The sequence below is a fragment of the Stenella coeruleoalba genome (genome assembly GCF_951394435.1).
Source record: "Stenella coeruleoalba genome assembly, chromosome: 8".
Classification (NCBI taxonomy): Eukaryota; Metazoa; Chordata; class Mammalia; order Artiodactyla; family Delphinidae; genus Stenella; species Stenella coeruleoalba.
The window spans coordinates 55,930,053-55,948,360 of NC_137154.1; the positions used below are offsets into that span (position 1 = coordinate 55,930,053).

At 47.9% G+C, this 18,308-nt stretch overlaps 1 protein-coding gene across 1 annotated transcript in view; it reads right to left on the reverse strand.

The window, feature by feature from the left end:
• The window catches only part of TENM4 (teneurin transmembrane protein 4), a 2,953,681-nt gene that overhangs the window by 76,651 nt on the left and 2,858,722 nt on the right, over positions 1–18,308 (reverse strand). The window contains exon 34 of the mRNA XM_079930721.1: positions 2,159–2,278. Within this exon, the coding sequence (XP_079786847.1) occupies positions 2,159–2,278 (120 nt within the window). The remainder of the gene's footprint in view (positions 1–2,158; positions 2,279–18,308) is intronic.

Consider the following 18,308-nt stretch of genomic DNA (forward strand, 5'->3'; position numbering starts at 1 on the left):
GGATCTTCCTGGACCGGGGCACGAACCCGTGTCCCCTGCATCGGCAGGCGGATTCTCAACCACTGCGCCACCAGGGAGGCCCCTCCATCTTTTTAATGATCTCTTTGGCTAACTTCCCTGCCACTGTTTTCTGTCTGTGAGCTCTTGTTAAGACTTGAGGTCTGGTATTTCAGCATGGGGCCGGGGTGGGAGATCTGGACAAAGGCAAGTGTCATGGTGCCTGCCGGGAAAGTGAGGAATACAAAGATGAATCAGACCTGGTCCCTGGACCTGCATACACTGTTATCTCCAGGCGGTATCTCTAGCCTTACAGTTTCTCCTCGGGTATGAGAAATAAGAAAGGAGGTGAGCCAGGGACAAGGGGGAGGGAAATGGGCAAGATGCTACCCATTCACATATAACAAACAGGGCTCTTCAGACACTTATTAGAGAATAAGTCATGACTCTCCCATACATTATGCAGTGTCTAAGATGGGAAGAAAACTTAAGCCCCCTGATGCATTGGTAAGAACTGTCCTGAAACGCAAGCTTTAGGCTGTAGCAGCTCTGGCTGCTCGGGTGTAATTAAGCTGGCCGGTGCAGGAAACATGGCTGATACTTACCGCCCCGGATGCCCATCCTCTCATGAGGTAGTAGAGAGTTCAAGGGCAGCACAACAGGACGAATCAAAGCCTGGAGGTGCTAACTGGGCATTCCCCAAGGGCCACCAAGTTTACTGGACTCTGGTGTGTTTTATGGACTCACCCTAACCGAGCACAGTGGGCAGAGGACGGACTACTCGCCATCTCACATGAATGATGGGCAAATTTTATGGCAAAAAAAAAAAGAGCGGTCCCCATGGCTCCTTTTTGATGACTGTTTCACAGCAGGTAATAATGTAGTCAGGATACTTGTTGCCTATGATGCTCACATCTCCTATTTCCACAAAGCAGGCACCATGAGGAAGGAGACTTCTCCCTGCTGTAGCACAAGTCTGCACTGAGGTGCTTCTGGGGATCAGTGGCCTGGCCTGGACAGATGATCCCTGGGGACTGGCCACCAGCCTCTTCCATTCATAGGGAGGGGGAGGAGGGAAGAGAGGGCTCCCCATGCCCAGCTTGCCAGCCCCGTCTAAGAGGCACATATGTCTACAAACAGATGAGCCCCTACTTCATTATCACCTCGGCCAGGACATGTTCACATCTGAGATTGGATTAAAGAGGTGCTGAAATCAATCAGGCTGGAGCACAATTTCCAACACAGAGTGAAAATCAACCTTATGGGCCCACACTTAGCCAGATGGACACCACCACCTGATTTTATTAAAAATAGAGGGCTTGTCACCACTGACAACCTAAATATTCCACTTTCCTCCTTCCTCTCCTCTTCTCTCCAAAACAGTCTCATGGCTTGCACTGTAATCATCACCTTTTTAAGTTGTAACTTTAATATATTGCTAATATTTATTGTATACTTACTATGTGCTAGACCCTGGAGATACAGCAATGAATCAGAGTGGGGCAGGGAACTAAGATTTATTAAACACCTACTATGTGCACGGTGCTTCTCCACTCATCATAGAATCAAATCCTTACCACCACCATGTAAGATAAATAGTACTAGGACCATTTAACAGATGAAGAAGCTGAGGCCAAGAGAGGTAAGGAGATTTGTCTAAGAACACATGGCCAACAAATGGGGGAGCTACAGTGATTAAAGAAACCTGACTTCATTCAGGCTGATGAACTGAAGGTTCTCACAGGGATCTGAAGGTCAGAGTTCTGTGATCGCTCAGTGGCTTCCATAGACCTGGGTGGTTGCAGATGGAAACCACACAGCAGGAATGCTGAGACTTCTGGAGCTTTCTGGCCTACGGAGAATGGTCCACTCGACAGTATTTTATATCATAAGCCATGCAACAGAACAATATGTATAAGGTACCGCATGCTTACTCTGAGAAACAAGTAAGAAGACGCTGCTTAATTTAGAGCCAAGGGGACTTAGGCCAGAGTCAGCTACAAGGTCACACAGCTAGTGCATTGCAGGGCTGGGCACGTGGATTCAGGTCCTCTGACTCCAAGTCCTATCCTTTTCGCACGTTGTCATTCCAGCAGCAGCTATGTGGCAAGACCACGAGAGCAGAGCCTTCACCAACCCTGGTCCCCAAAAGGCCTCTTACCTGCCATCTTGCCTGCTGATCGTGTATCCAAAGAGAGGGTTATTGACGAAACTGATGTTCACACCAACCAGCGGGGTCCCATCTGATGTCATTACTTGACCACGAATGACACATGCATGCCTGGGGTTAGAAAAGAGAGAAAAACATGACCTACTTTTCACGTTAGAACCCTGGCTGGCAGGTCAGAAGACTGAGGCAGGTCACTCAGACATATCTAGGCACCCAGGGGCTCACGGTATCCACTCAAGATGAGCACTACCTTTTTTTTAATTGCCTCAATCTAAGTCATCAAAGCATCCTCTAAAGAATTATTACTGAAAAAGGTTTTCAGATATCTCACTGAGAGGGTTATTTTCTATGGATACCGTACTATGCTGTAAGGAGAAAAAGCTGATGGGGTGGGGTGGTGCTTTACAGTGTAGTTATGCATGTGAATTTGGAGTCACGTGACTTGGGTTCAAAACCTAGCTCTGTCACAGCTCTTCTTTTTAAAAAATGTTTATTTATTTATTTATTAGTCATCCATTGAATACACATCAGTGTATACATGTCAATCCCAATCTCCCAATTCATCCCACCACCACCTCCACCCCCCACCACCACCTTCCCGCCTTGGTGTCCATACGTTTGTTCTCTACATCTGTGTCTCTATTTCCATCTTGCAAACCGGTTCATCTGTACCATTTTTCTAGGTTCCACATATATGCGTTAATATACGGTATTTGTTTTTCTCTTTCTGACTTACTTCACTCTATATAACAGTCTCTAGATGCATCCATGTCTCTACAAATGACCCACTTTCGTTCCTTTTTATGACTGAGTAATATTCCATTGTATATATGTACCACACCTTCTTTATCCATTTGTCTGTCGATGGGCATGTAGGTTGCTTCCATGACCTGGCTACTGTAAATAGTGGAGTCACGTGACTTGGGTTCAAACCCTAGCTCTGTCACAGCTCTTTGAGTCTCTGTTTTTTCATCCTCGTGCACAGGAAGCTCCATAAATGGCAGTGATCTTTATTGTCACTAAGGGTCTCACTGGAAGCAGGCATTCACGAAAGTGAACAGGATAGAGGGCACTTCCTCTCACCTGGCATTGGAGACAGGAGAAGGGCAGATGCTGGTGTCCCCTTGGAGTGGTTTCTAGAACTCGGCACCTCTCCCAACATCCCCCCTCCTATTCTCCCTCTATATGCCAGGCAACAAGCCATCTGCTTTTCCCAAACTTACCAGTCAAATATTGTTCAAAGCCTCTGTGTCTGTGCAATGTTCTTTCATCTGCCTCAGATATTATTCCTGTACCCCTCTCCCAACATTCTCATCCTTGAAGACCCAACTTGAAATGACGCCTCTTCCCTGAAGCCTTTCTTGACGCCCCTAATTAGAACTAGTCACTGTCTCTTCCAAAACCTGGCACAAACCCCTTGATACCCTACCACACTGTACATGTTCCTCCACTCCACTAGATCACCAGCTCTTTGAGGCCAGGGTCAAGGTCTATTTCCTTTTTTCTCTCTAGAGTGCCCGGGAATGCCTAACAAGTACGAGGTGATAGTTTAAAAAAGCAAAAACAGTAGGTTGGGTAAATACGTGGGACAATTAGAGATCATCTAGAATGATGTTTTTTCAAATATTTCAGAAACAGAATCTTTTTAGCAGATGATATTTTATAAGGATCCCCAAGTGGGAAGCCAATAAAAACAAGATCTGCTCCAGATGAAGTAGGGGTGGGACCCGCTTTCCCCTTGGGGTGGTTCTGAAAGCAACGCTGTAGAGTCTTAGTTTCTGGAGAAGCCAGAGGAAAGCCAGCTGGAAAATCACTGAGTTAGTGGAAGAAGACGAAACTGGGTCCACAGACGTCATGTTATTTGCTCCAAGCCACACAGGGAGGCAGGGGCAGAGCCAGGCCTTGAGTCCAGGCCTCACACTCGGGGTCCAACTCTAGACCAGTCTGTACACCACTGGCAATGGGTGGAAGTGAAGATGCTCACTGGTGTCAATGTCCTGAGGGATCAGGGCGCTGGGGAGACAGCCCTCGTGGACAAGACAAATCTGAGGCAAAGACGCAAAGGCTCTGTTGTCCACAGTTCGGAAGGCTTTTTTCTGGCCTGGGGAAGAGCTAGTGATGAGGCCTGTGGGCATTCATAAAAAAACATCTCAAACTCAGCCTCTGCTTTATTAGGTACCTACATCTCTACCCTTTCTACAGAGGAAAGTGATAAGCTTTTCTCTGTTTGATGAGAAAAGCAATTAACACCAGGCTTGTAAGCAGCTGGGCTCCCCGGTGTCAGTTTGTCCTTTCTGAAGGCAAGAACAACTACCCACAATGCACCGAGCTCCTCACCCCACCTCCCCTCACCACACACAATCTGGTTAATGTTAATTCAGTCAGTGGTTTTCTTCCGAGGCCCTTGGTCTAAATGCAATTACACGGCAAACAAGTTAAGCGGGTGAGGCTCAGCAAAGACTCTCCATCCTGCTCTGAAGGTCTCCCGATATATTTACGTGAAATTATCTCTCCGCTAATGGGAAAGATTTATTCCGTCAATTGTATTCAGCCGGTACTGAGAGATGCTTTCTCTAATGGAGGAAAATTGAATTTCTTATTGCTGGAACTCTGTCCTTCCAGAGGATTACTAACAGATCTCATATCCTGGTGCTGGCTACTCTCCAGCCTCCTCCTGACATATGTGCCTTCAGATTCTGCCTGGACGCTAACCAGCCCTCTGGGGATGGTTTCCTTTGGGGGGCTGCCCTGGCTGCTGCCCCTCCTCCACATGTGGGCCAGCCTCCTTTGATTAATATCTCTTTGGGGATTTCCTGATAGTTGGGAAACATTAAATCAGCACCATTTGGCCATCACGTCGCCTCCACTTCAGCAACCCGGAGCAGATGTAATTTTAGCCCGGGCTCCTGTGGATTGCTTTGGATCCTGGAGAAGATTAAGTTGACTCCCGGTACCCCTGTGGGCCACAGAGGCCTCCTGCCAAAACAGGCATTTGGCTCAGGAATTAAGTCCTGGAGAAAAACACTTCCATCCTCCTTCTATTTGACCATGACTTTCAGTTGTCAAGAAAACCCAGTTCAACGTAAAGCCTTCCCTGGAACAAAGAAGGTGGGGAAGTCTGCTCTAGGAGACTTCCAGGAGGCCCTTCCAGGAGGCCCTGGAAATGTGTCTCCTGCCACGTGTTTTTGTCCAGGGAGGTCTGAAGAGATGTGGCTGCTGGGTTTCCAAACATTTTCTTTCTTCATCCAGTTATTCAATGGAAACCACCAGTGGTGCCCTGGTGAATATTTAACAATTGGCTTGCAAAGAAAAGTGGCTTTAATTTGTGGCATGTGCCTATTTCTGTGGTGTAAAGACTTCCACCACAGCCGATTTCACACTACTGATGAGATATCACTGCACCCAGAGTTGGGAAGAGATGGCTGGGAGGACACCAGTATATAACAGTATTTCCACCACAGAGAAACAAGAGACCTAAATAAACTCTAGAGTAAAGATGACGGTAAAACACAGCTAAATAACTAGAAAGTGATGAGTTTTGATTATTACCTTTGTTTTTAATCTAATTTGTTTAACTGTGATTTTATATAATTTAATTTTTAATAATAGTTGTGCTTAAGAACTAGCTTGCAGAACTCCTGAACATTTAATAAGCAGTCCCTGTGAGCTGGCATGAGCCAGCTTCTGTCCACCACTGAAACACTGACCCTCACACTAAGGGTCAGTGCATCTAAGAAATAGGTGCTGCTTTGACTGTAAAATTCCGTAATGGACGACTGCCTCGGTGAGAAATCACTAATGCAGGGTGCAAATCACTGTCACCAACTCGGCTTCCCAGCTGGCTCATATGAGCCTCTTATCACCAGTCCTATATTTGACGTGTTTTGCTTTTCCTCAGTCACTGTCTTGGCATATGGGGTTATTTTCTACTCATCCTTAGGGTCCCATCTAAGCTGTCATCACTTCAGTGAGGCTGTTTCCAACTCTTCCTGGCACAGCTAATCACCCCTCTGCTCCGCTAGGTTGCTCTAAACCTTCCAAGTATCTCTCCATGATGTGACTGTCATACAGTGACACCATTCACATTTACACAGCTATCTTATGTGCTTCCATCTCCAAGGGCTAGGTAAGCATGAGATATTCTCCCCAAGTGTTTATTAGGTGAGAAATGATCAAGGAACTGAAATTCAGAGAGAACAGACTTGCTCAAGGTCCTACAGCAAAGAACTCAATGGGTTGAACTGACACTCAAAGCTAGGACTCCTTACTTCCAGGTCCTTCCTCTTACTACGGTGTTATTCACCTGCACTCACTAAAGTTCACTTAATTTAGAAAGCGGGGCACCTACTCGAAGGCAAGCACTGTGTTAGGCCGCTGAGGCTATAGAAATACACGGATTACAGTCCCCGGCTGCTGCCTAGAGCTCACCAAAGCAAACGTGAAGTGCCTGAGTGTAGTTGTCTCTGACACCAGTGAGTCAACACATGGGTTTGGCATATGTCAGGCAGCTGGGCTACAAAACAAGCAATTAGGCTGGGTGAACTCTGCCAGGAAGGAGTACTCATGCCAGGCCAAGGGGGCGAGGCGTCAAACATGCTGGCATTGGCCCAACCACATACTCAGGGCCCGACTGAGGTGCCCTGGCTGACGCCAGTGACAGGGGAGATCTGCCTGACTGCTTCCTGGGGACACCTGCCAGGTTTGGGATCAAGGGAGGAAAGTGTTGGAGAGACAAAACCACCGTGAAACAGAACCAAGCAAAGAAGAAACTCACCTCAGCCGCCCGTCAGGGAGAAGTGGAGGGGTGTGGTGAAAGAGCCCTGGGCAGGGGGTCCGTTCCCAGTTCTGACTCTGGTAACTAACTGTATGACCTTGGGGCATCATCTGACCTCTCTGGATTTCCATTCTCTCCCCTGTCCATGCAGGCTGAAGATTTTCTCAAACAGATGTAAAGTGGAACGTATGATGGTTTTTAACTTGGTGCCCCTCAATCCAGCTCAAGCAGCCCTACTACACGTGGCTTCAGAATCCTAATGGAGCTCATACAATGCTGATACTTATTTCTGAGTTGTTCCCTTTACATGGAACCTTCCACCCGTCCTCTTCACCTGAAAACCACCTGCTTAGCCTCAGGACCCACCTGGAGCGGTACCCTAGCACTCGCACTCCCTGGGCTGTCTCTGCAAAGACTCTGAGTGCTGTCATGCTATTGGGCAACCTTTTCCCCCCAGCAGATCACAAGCTCCTTGAAGACAGGGACCACATCCCCCTCACTGCTGGATGATGCTCATTTCTTTTTTTTTTTTTTTTTTTTGGGCGGTACGCGGGCCTCTCACTGTTGTGGCCTCTCCCGTTGCAGAGCACAGGCTCCGGACGCGCAGACCCAGCGGCCGTGGCTCACGGGCCCAGCCGCTCCGCGGCATGTGGGATCTTCCCGGACCGGGGCACAAACCCGTGTCCCCTGCATCAGCAGGCGGACTCTCAACTCTCAACCACTGTGCCACCAGGGAAGCCCTGATGCTCATTTCTGAGTGGGCAAAAGAAAGCTTCCGCCAACACAAGGGTGCACCCTGGAATTTGAATGCGTGGTGCAGAGTAAGCTCTGATAAATTATTTACTAAATGAATAAAGAACTGATGTGTTTCTGTAACTGAAGATGAGAGAGATACCAGAGAACTCTGAGCTACTTGACCTTGACAGGGATATGGCTACGGAACAGAGGGCTCCAGGGGCTGGGCTTTCTAGTTGGTCACAAGTTGCATCCCAGGGCTGGGTTCCTTCCCCTGAAGGATCCACCCGCCTCTGCTTGTAGCCCTACTGCTTTGATGCTACAGCCTCCTCTTCTGTACATTTAAAGGTTTTGAAAACTTAAAAAAAAAAAAAAAAAAAAAGAATGCCAGAAATTAAGTTAGATTTGTTATTCATTGTGTATCATACGAGCAGATAGAGGAAGATGAAGGAAGAAAAACTGCAGCTTGAACATTTTTTGTTATTAAATGGAGACAGCTAATGAAGCTGGTATTCAGGAAACTGGAATAATCATTTGGGATCTATCTAGGCGGCGAAAGGTAACTTTAGCCCTTCTTTGCTTCAAGGTATTCGTTACTGTGTGCCACTATTGGTTACGCAAATCACTCCTTTGCATTACATGCCTTAAACAGATTTCTATGCCAGACTTGTACCCACCCTTTAAGCTGTTTTCTGCCAACTCATCTGACTGACTAGGGATCTTTCTAGCACCAACTACACTTTATCCAACATCTTGTAAGAACCTTACTTGGGCCCAAAGAATCCCCACTTCACGGCCTGTCAAACGACCCCCATTCAAGGGAGGTCCCAGTCAAAGCCTGACCCTGTCCACTCAGTAGCTTCCAAGACCTTCTTTCTAGCCTGGCAACACGGGCCATTCTGTAGCCCTTTCTTCAGAGCTTTCCATCTTGGTCGCTCTGCCTCCGTTTCTTCAACCAGCTTTTCTAGCCTGCCGTCTTCCACCTGTGTACGTTTTCTTGGGAACCCACTAGTCATGACATGTGAGAAGAGACCTTCCTGGTCATCTCTCTTCACACTTCACACTTCTTGCAGAAGTGAGAAAATAAAGCCTCGGCAGGGGGTGGATTTGCCCATTCTCGTAAGAGTGGCTGGGGAGCCAGGATTCAAATTCAGGACTTCCTTTATTATCCATGAGAACTCAGGGAAGTCATTTCACCTCTCAGGCTACTTACCATCTGACACAGATACACACCTAAATAACAGAATCTCAATTTGTTTTAGCCGCCTAAAAAATCTGAGTTAACATCATCAGAGGAGGGCTCTGAGAACTACTTTTGGTCACACACCCTTTCTGTAAACATTTTCTGAAGGCTCCATGGTGTATTTATATTTATTAATAAATCGTACACACATGCTATCATCATTAGCTAATATTGGAGAGCATAATATACGCTTGGTGCAAGACTTAATGGACAAAAAATGAATATTTCAACTAGTCTTGATAATTTTGAATCTTTTGCTTCCCTTTTTGTTAGATCCGATGAGAATGATCACTACTGTTTTTAACTTCATAGTGGAGTTGAGGAAGACTCTGGACCAGGAGTAGGAATATCAGCTCTGCCGTTTGACTGCTGGCTTGTATTTGCACTTGTCATCTTTGATTGGTAGTTACTTTGCAAAAGCCTTTTATGCCACTGGACCCCATATATTTTATTTTATTTTTTTTGCGGTACGCGGGCCTCTCACTGTTGTGGCCTCTCCCGTTGCGGAGCACAGGCTCCGGACGCACAGGCTCAGTGGCCATGGCTCACGGGCCGAGCCACTCCGCGGCATGTGGGATCTTCCCGGACCAGGGCACGAACCCGTGTCCCCTGCATCAGCATGTGGACTCTCAACCACTGCACCACCAGGGAAGCCCTGGACCCCATTTTTTATGTAAGTTTGGTTAAAGCTAGATTTTACACACATACACACCCCCCCCCCCCACACACGCAACACAGTCATGCTATAAACCAGTAAAGCTCTGTGAGGAGTAGATCCTCATCTCCCTCAGAACACCTCACACGCTCGTCCAGACACATAACCAACACTGGGACCAAGCAAATCAGAGAAAACCTGGTGTTCCGTACAAGTAGACAACCATTCTTTCTTATTTTTAAAGATAAAAAGTAAATGCAGACAGACGTCCTAACATTTTCTTCCTGTACCTCATGGACCACGTTGGGCAGCCGCCTTGGGACCACTGTACAGCACTAGAGTTACGATGGTGTGTGTCTGTGCTTTCTTTGTATGAAATAAACTCTAATATGCTATATATTACTATATTCAAAAGCCAACTTCCAGCTGTGTTTCGTTCTTTATAACTTATTTCATCGCTCTTCCTATGTTTACTTTGTATGTCTTTCAATAACCTTAGGCCCAAACCAACAGAACTCGATCTAATCAGTTAACGTTTAATAACGTTCCGACTTATTGGTGGTCAGGGAGTTGGACCAGATCCTCTCTTGAGGCACCTTGCAAATCTAAGATACCCAATTTTCCAGACCTTACCACTGTCAATTTACCACATCATCAGTATCCCTGTGCCATCCATGTCATTTTCTGTAGTACCCATTGTTTCCACATAAAGTCCACACTCTTTAGCTTGGCATGTAAATACCTCCAGGATCAGGCCCCTGCCTGCCTCTCACATCGCGGTTTTCCATTCTCACATCCTGTGCTGCTGCCATGTTAGATTACTTCTCATACCCTTGCCTTGGCACTTCCATGCCGCCCTGACTTTGTCTATGTTGGTTCCTTTGCCTCAGTGACTGTCCTCCCATTCCTACTAATCTCTCCTTGAGGGCCTGCCTCTCAGTGAAACTCCTCCCTATTTTCCAGGACAAAGAAGCCACCCCCTCCTTTGGTGAACAAAGCACAATGTACTTACCCCACTAAAGTGTATTCATCTGTTTAAACACCTTATGTTTTCTAGACTGTGAGTTCTTTGAAGGGAACAACTATGTCCATTTCATCTAACTCCGTGTTTATCACAGGAGTAGGTCTATTAGGATGCGTTCAATAAATGTTGAGTAAAGAAACAAATGAAGATCACATAAATGAATGAAAAAAGATGACAGAAAAATATGAATATAGTTATTTCACATAGCCCAAAGTAAAAAATAGATATACATGGGTTGGGGGAAGAGAAACATAGATGAAGGCCAGGTAAATGAGAATAGGGTTCAGTTATTGGAACTTTAACTGAGCACCTACTATGTGCTATACACTGTGCTGGGTGGCAGGGAAGATATTTATTCATCCATTTTCTTACTTATGGAAATTACAGGACAACGGTGCCAGTAGTTTCTGTTTTATTTTCCATTGTATTCTTTTTAAAAAAAATATTTGTTTATTTACTTATTTTGTTGTCATTGTTGTTTTTGTTGTTTTGGCTGCTCCATGCAGCATGGGGGAATCTTAGTTCCCTGACCTGGGATCGAACCTGTGCCCCCTGCATTGGGAGTGTGGAGTCTTAACCACTGGACTGCCAGGGAAGTGCCCTCCACTGTATTCTAAGCAGTTAAATTACTAACGATAAATGAGACAGAATCCCTATGCATGAGGAACTCACCTTTTAGAATGAATACAATTTGACTTAAAAAAAAAATTCCTTGTATCTGGAAGTAAAGCTAGCACGGGGTAAAAAGGGGAGCTGCCTACAAGGTCATTCCAGTACGACATACAAACACCCCCACAGTTAGCATCAAGCACCAGGCCCTGCCCAAGTACCCTGACTCTGTTCTTCCATTTGGAATTCGGCTCAGTATAGACTCCACCAGAGGCTTCCAGATCACTTGCTGGGTGTGTGGAATGAATGTCACAGGGAAGTACTCCAGTTCACGACAGAACAAGCTTTGCTCTTGGACTGTTTTGTGTATATCTGGGGAGTGGAAAGAAGAAATCCACAGACTTCTTCAGATTAACAGGAATTTAATGTTTAACTAGAAGAGTCCTTTGGGTGCCTGAGTCCAAGCCCCTGATTTACAGGTGAGATACGTGATCCCTAGAGATGGACAGAGCTTCCCCTCCATCACCCACTGAGGCTGAGGCATCGACAAGTCTGCTATGATGCTCTCACCCCACCTGGGGGCATCCAATGACAAGATGGCCTGGTAACTGCTAGTGGCTTCTGGGCCCTTAGGCCTGCCTCCTGCAGAGCCCAGAAGCCACGGTCCTGTGATCTCCTAACTTTCTGTGGTTGTTGAGCTACTTCAGACACTCAGGGAGCACGAGGTCCTGGGCCCCTGCTCTGCTCACTCAAGCCTGGGGGCAACCTGGCTGCTGAACGCTGATGCTTTGGGCTGAGTCGGCGCTCGCAGAAGTCATCTGGAATACTTCCTGCTGGCCAATGAAGGTGCACACAAGAACAGAGCCCACGACTGTTCAGGACACTGTATTTCCAGAGAAGTGAGTCCTGGCTGTGGCAAAGGAGAAACAGGACTGAGAGAGACCAGCCAGTGGAGAGCATTTTTGAGGAGCAAAAGCCTCCTGATCCTGGGTGACAGGGCTGGCCAGGTCGGGGGACACGGCTCGGAAACACTGACCGTGTGCCTGGGGCCAGGGAATGTGAGTACATGTCTATATAGGCTGTTCTCTGGGCTATGCAGCCAGAGGCCGGCCTCTAAGAGGACTCCTCAGCAGATGGCTTGTGTTGCTAGAAAAACTTGAAGCAGCTCTGCTAAAACGTGACTGCACACAGTGTCTCAGTGGACAAGTTCATTTCACGACCGTGTGTCCTGTCTTCCTGTCAGGGTACAGGACAGGTCTTGCTTCTTCCGGAAAAGGGAGACTTCGCTGCTTTACTCAGAAAGGGGAGACTAGGATGCATCACAATTAGACCCACTTCCTGGGGTGGGGCTAGTGCGGGGCAGAGACACAGAAAAGAGCCGTGCAAATCCAGCTTAGCAGGCCGGACCTGAGGTGTAGAGCAACAGACAGGTGGCATTCGAGGGAAACAGTCCTTCCAGGGGCAGGGGAGGAGGACTGACAGGGGACAGGCAAGGTGAGGGAGCTCCCAGGGGCAGCTGGATGTGGATGTCCCGTGTGCCACCAGGTAACGATGCCCAGGTTCCTAAGCAGAGCACGGGTGGATCTCCAGACCCAGACATGGCAGGGGTGGGAGCCAGGTAAGGGGAGGCAAGGCTTGCATCCTCGGGGGGCAGGGCTACCAGGCCGCTCATATCAGGGGCTTACGGATAGCAGGCGAGTTTGGGATTCTGGGACAGGACAGAAACCCACTGCCAGAGCTGGCACATAAAGGGTCAGGCAGAGGAATGGTAGGAGGACTGGAGGCTGAGCCGCTGGGCTTGCTCTAAGCCCTCCTCCTCAGGTTGGGGTTAGTCCTAGAGGCCTGCAGGCTAGACCCACAGGGTAGAGTCACAGAGCCCCCCCCCCCCCCGTGGTGGGAGGAGGTGGAGGCAGGGGAGGGCGGGTGGGCAGGTCTCTCTCCCCGGCTAGAATACTGCCCAGAGGTAGCATCGCCTCCCCACAGCCCCGCACCGTGGAGCTCACTTAGAGCCAGCTCTTGACGCCTCCAGGATTGGGCTGGGGTGCTGGTTAGACTCATTGCAGAGGTGTTTGGTACGTCCTGACCCTATATTCTCCATAGAGAACAATATTAGTGATGTGATGCGTGGCCCTCCAATAGTTTAACTTCTCATTGCTTGAAGTTTATCAGTGTTGGATGGAAATGCAGAAAGTCCTTGACTTACAGACACTGGAATTACTACTTGAGAGCCTCACTTAGGACTCCAGGCTCGCCAGGACTCAGGCTCTGCTACTGCATCACTGAGCCAAGAGTTTTTTCTCTGGCCTCAAAGTCTCCTCTTCAACCACAAAGGACTGCCCATCTCAAAGGTCTGTTCACCCCTGCCTGCCACAGTGCCAGGGCACTTGCATCAGTTATATAACTACATTAATGCTTCGGGCTAAGATTCTCATTTCTCTCCCAGTTCCTACGGTGACACTAAAACCTATACGAATACAAATGCCCTTGCCAATGCGAACACTGACTCTTGTTGTAAGAGATAACAGCCACTAACATTCATCCAGTGCTTACTGCTCTGACACATAAGTGTTTTATATCTCCTTCAATCCTCAGACATCCCCACAAGGTACCAGTTATTATCCTTATATGACAGATGAGGAAAGTGAGGAACAGAATGATTAAGGGACTTATCCCAGGTCACACAGCTGGCAAGGGGTAGGGCTCAAATTCAAGCCTCGCTACCTGCCTCTGAGGCCATGCTCTGGAGCACTAAGACCTGCTGCATGTTAGCTTTTTACTGTGTGGTACAGTATTAGAAAGAAAGTCAGGGCCAGCTGGGGTTGTAGAGTTGTAGCAGCACCATGTTTTACAGATTTCCAAGCTGAAGAGGTGGAGGTGGGAACATAAAAGACCTAGCAGAGAAGAACAGAGGCTCAGCACATGGGCTCTAGGACCAATCAGCTTGGCTTCAGATGCTGGCTCTGCCACTTACAAGCCGTCTGTCCTGGGCCAGGTTACTCAACTTCTCTGTGCCTCAGTTTCCTATCTGTAAAAGAAGGGGCATGAATTCCCTAAGTTATATGGTTTCAGGGGAGATGTAAAGGTGTTACTAATTATGAAACTTACAAAGCATTTCAAATAATGCCTGACACATAGAACATCCTTGGTAAATATTCGGTGTTATTACTGAACGTGTGCTCTGCGCCAGCCATTGGGCTTCCTGGGTATTTTATCTCATTTAATCTTCCAAATAACCTGCAGGGTGAGAATGAGTAACCCCTCATTCCAGATGAGGAAACTGAGCCTCGCTCACCCAAGGTCGCTTGCTCTCACTTGCCCAAGAACTTGAATGCAGGGCCTCTCCCTCTAAACCCCGAGTGGTTCCCGCTTCCGCGCTGCGTCGTCTGCTAATGCTTCCTGTGATGGACAGCTAGGAAGAAGCTCAGGCTACAAAGCAAACAGATCGTAATTCGGTTTTGGAATCAATAAAGGGATGATCAAGTGGCAGAGGAGGACTTGTTAGCTGCTCATCAGGATGATGTGAGAAGCTGCTGCCCGCATCCTGAATTAAATCACCTAGTTGCTTTATCATCATAAACATTCATTTCAATGCGGGGAGGGATTTTTTTTTTTTTAAACCAACATGAATAATATATAATGGTTGACATTTTGGAGGAAGCAGGTTCTTTACCTTCTCCCATCTTCCATCAGGGTAATTTATCATTGTCTTTCTTCCTGGCCCCCTTTTTTAAACTGATGGGGTAGCCTGTCAGTTCAGCTTGTTCTGAAAACGCAGGAGTATAATTCAATAATAAATTCGCTCAGAGGCCAGCTGTCAGGAAGCTGGTGTTTATGTGAACTCCATTAGATGACCTCTATTGCTCAGACTCTCGGAGGGCTATCTGAGGGCTGTCTTAAGGCCTGGGGCGGGCCGAGGGGGGTGGAGTGGCAGGCAAATGCATTTCTGGAACTGCTCTGTCACCGACACTTGCACATGGCTTTAGATCTCCAGTGGGCTGACGAAAAATTATATTGCATACATGATCTTTCCCCCCTCTTTTCCATTATATTTTCCCTCTTGTAACCTCCTACTTCCAAAATTCTCGGAAACATTGTGGCTTTATAAAGGGTCTGAGAGAAATTCTAAAGGCTGACGTGGTATCAAGGTTATTTCACTTCTGTTAGTGGCAGTTTTAAGTCCTGACTGAGGTGACATGCCCTAATCTGGTCAGTGCACAGGCGAGGGGCAGATTTTTCTCAGTTTCTTCCCCAAACTACCTTTCTGGTCTCAGAGTCCCCTCTGTTCTTCTTTTTCCTCCATGGCCCCTCTGCACACCAGGATCATATCATCCTAGATTCCCTGAGACCCTCCTGGTTTCAAACATTAGAGCATGTCTCTTGACTTCTGATTTGGAAAATAGTGTCACCATAATTATGCTCCGGCCACATTAAAATTCTCTTGGTTCTTTGATTATCATGGAAAGTCATGCTGGTTCCTCAGTCTAGAATGAATTTTTAAATCCTGTTCAACTGAAACCCACGGTAAGCAACATACCCTATTTAAGGGTACACACCACACACGCACGCGTCATGAAAGACATATCCTTTTAGAGTGCTGCACTGATATTTTCTATTCCACTGTATCCTATTCCATTTAAGTTTACTTCTTAAAAAAATAGCTTCGACCCACTACTACATTGACTTCATGATGTGCTAACAGGTTGTTGTGACCTGAAATGGGATAAATAATGTTTCAGTGGCTAACCCTCCTCACTGAAATCTTTGTCTCAGGCCAAAGGCCATCTCCTGCCAGAAGTCTTATTTCATTAGTTCATTTGTTTGTTTGCTCATTCATTCTCAAAACCAAACATTCACTGTGGCCTGTTCTGAGCCAGGCCCTCTGCCGGGTGCTGGAGAAACAGAGATGGGCCAGGTGCAGCCCCCGTGCCGTGGAGCTCAGGGACCTGGATTTGCAGTGGGAGTGATGGTCCCACCTTTGAGCTCTCAAAGCACTCTCTCTCTATTCTGTTCGAGCACTCAGCAGTAGCTGATTGGCTGACTCACTGATTCATCCACCATTCATTGTGGTTTAGTCTGTGCCAATCCCTCTGCTAGGCACTAGGGATTGAATGACCAACGAGGCATGGGACGCACAAGGAGGCCCCAGTGTAATGGGGTCAGATGCACATCTTCTTGCAGGCCTAGTGCAGAGTAGGTGCTGATTAATATTTACCAAATGGAGCGTGGCAGTTCTGTCCCTCTCTGCACCTGCCCATTCTCTCCTCTCCCTAGGATCTGACCCTCTCTATACGATACGATACTCTGCCTCCTTTGAGACGAATACTCTGGTCCATCCCTCCTTTTTCTAAAGTCCCCCTGACTCCTGAAGTCTTTTCTTTTTGGGTTCAGTGTGCCCTGTGGCTGACTTTGGTAGCAACCTGCCCAAATCCAACCACTTGCCTGAGTGAGCTGATAACCTATTAGGATTCGAGGAGCCCAGAGAGACTTGACAACATCACATCCTTCCTCTCACCAGTACAGTGTCCTCAAACATGTTCTGAACCGGTAGCAAGTAACTTGGAGGTGGTTCTTCCTCTTCCTATAATCTGCTACCCTGTCTAGCAGTGGCAATCCACAAGTATTCACTGAACTGATCTGTCTGCCCTGTGTCCAGCTCTTTCGACCCAGTCAGTCCTTCCCAAGATAAGAGATACAACCAAAGTTGTGTAACGGGGAAACAGCTGCCTTGAGTGGTCTTAGAGGAGGAATTGTCTCACACTGCCCTCACTTTCCCAGCTGTCTAATCCCAGGTTCCACAGTCTGGGTCCTGTTATCTGTCCTCCTAGTATGGACAATCCAGCTGGGGATCCTTCTTCTTCCACCTGCAGACCTGAATGGTTCCTCCCCTCCCACACAAGTCTCCATAGAGGGCACCCTGCGTTGTATTCTCCCCATGAATCCAGGGGAGGGACAGGTGCCTTTCACTAGGCAGAATGGCTCCAGGCACTCAGGCCAGGGTGGAAAGACGGTATTCAAGCCACCTGATCTGGTGATGGTGGTTCCCCTGCCTGTTTTTTCCCTCCTACTTTAGACCTACTTGAGATCAGCTGAAGTCATTCATATCTCTGTCACTTTATGTGGAGCTGAGCACAGCAGTGGCAGAGGGTCAGATAGAGCTACTGCATTCATTAAACCTGTATTAAACACCTGCTCTGGGCCAGGCATTGTCCTGGGCTCTGGGGACACAGACGAACCAGACAGGGTCCCTGAGGGAGGTCTTCCTCACTCTAAGGCCATCTGGCAGTACTTCTACTTCAGTTCTGAGTCAAGCTCTGGGCTTTCCTCCAAGAAGTCCAGCCCAGCCCAGCCAAGAACCCACTCTGCTTGGCTGGGGCCCTCACATCCTGGGGTTCCGTTGCCCATCCTTCCCTGAGGGCTACCCCTGCTCTAGTGCCTCTGACACCAGCTGAGGTGCTGCACAGAAGCATGAGGAAGCCCCCATATAACTGCTGGTGTCATGTATGCATCTGGAGAACCTCTGCTTCCTCATCCCTGCCGTGGTCAGGCCTCTGAGGAAAAGTATTCTGGGGAGAGCCCTGGGTGCTGAGGACTGGCTGGCTTGCTTTCCCCACAGAAGGGTGCTCCGGTCAGTTCCAGCTGGCACTGAATTCCTCTCCCTCTCATGGCTGGTCCCAGCATGCCTCATACTTGGGTCTCCCTGAGTCAGTCACACAGCTGGGAAACTGCAGAGTAAAGGAGCTGCACCCCGGGGGCTCCTTGCTGGGCTCAGAAACGCCGTTGGGTCTCTGGGTGACAGCCTGCTTCTTGGCCTGTTAAATGGACTCCCGTTCACACTATACAAATTGTGGTGCAGCAAACGGGGTGCAGGAAAATACGGGGTTTTTCTGTCCCACAGGCTTGTTATTGTTAAACACAGGCACAGAGTCAGGTTGGCCTGCCCATCAGGAACCCTGCTCTCTGGAGAAGGGCCACTGGACTCCTCCCTAACAGGAATCCCGGCTGACAGCTGCCTCACAGAATGCTGCCGTTTCCCTTCCTCAAATAAGGATTCAGCAATCCAAACCTCGTTCCTCTCTAGGTGGCAGCTGGACTTTCCTCTCA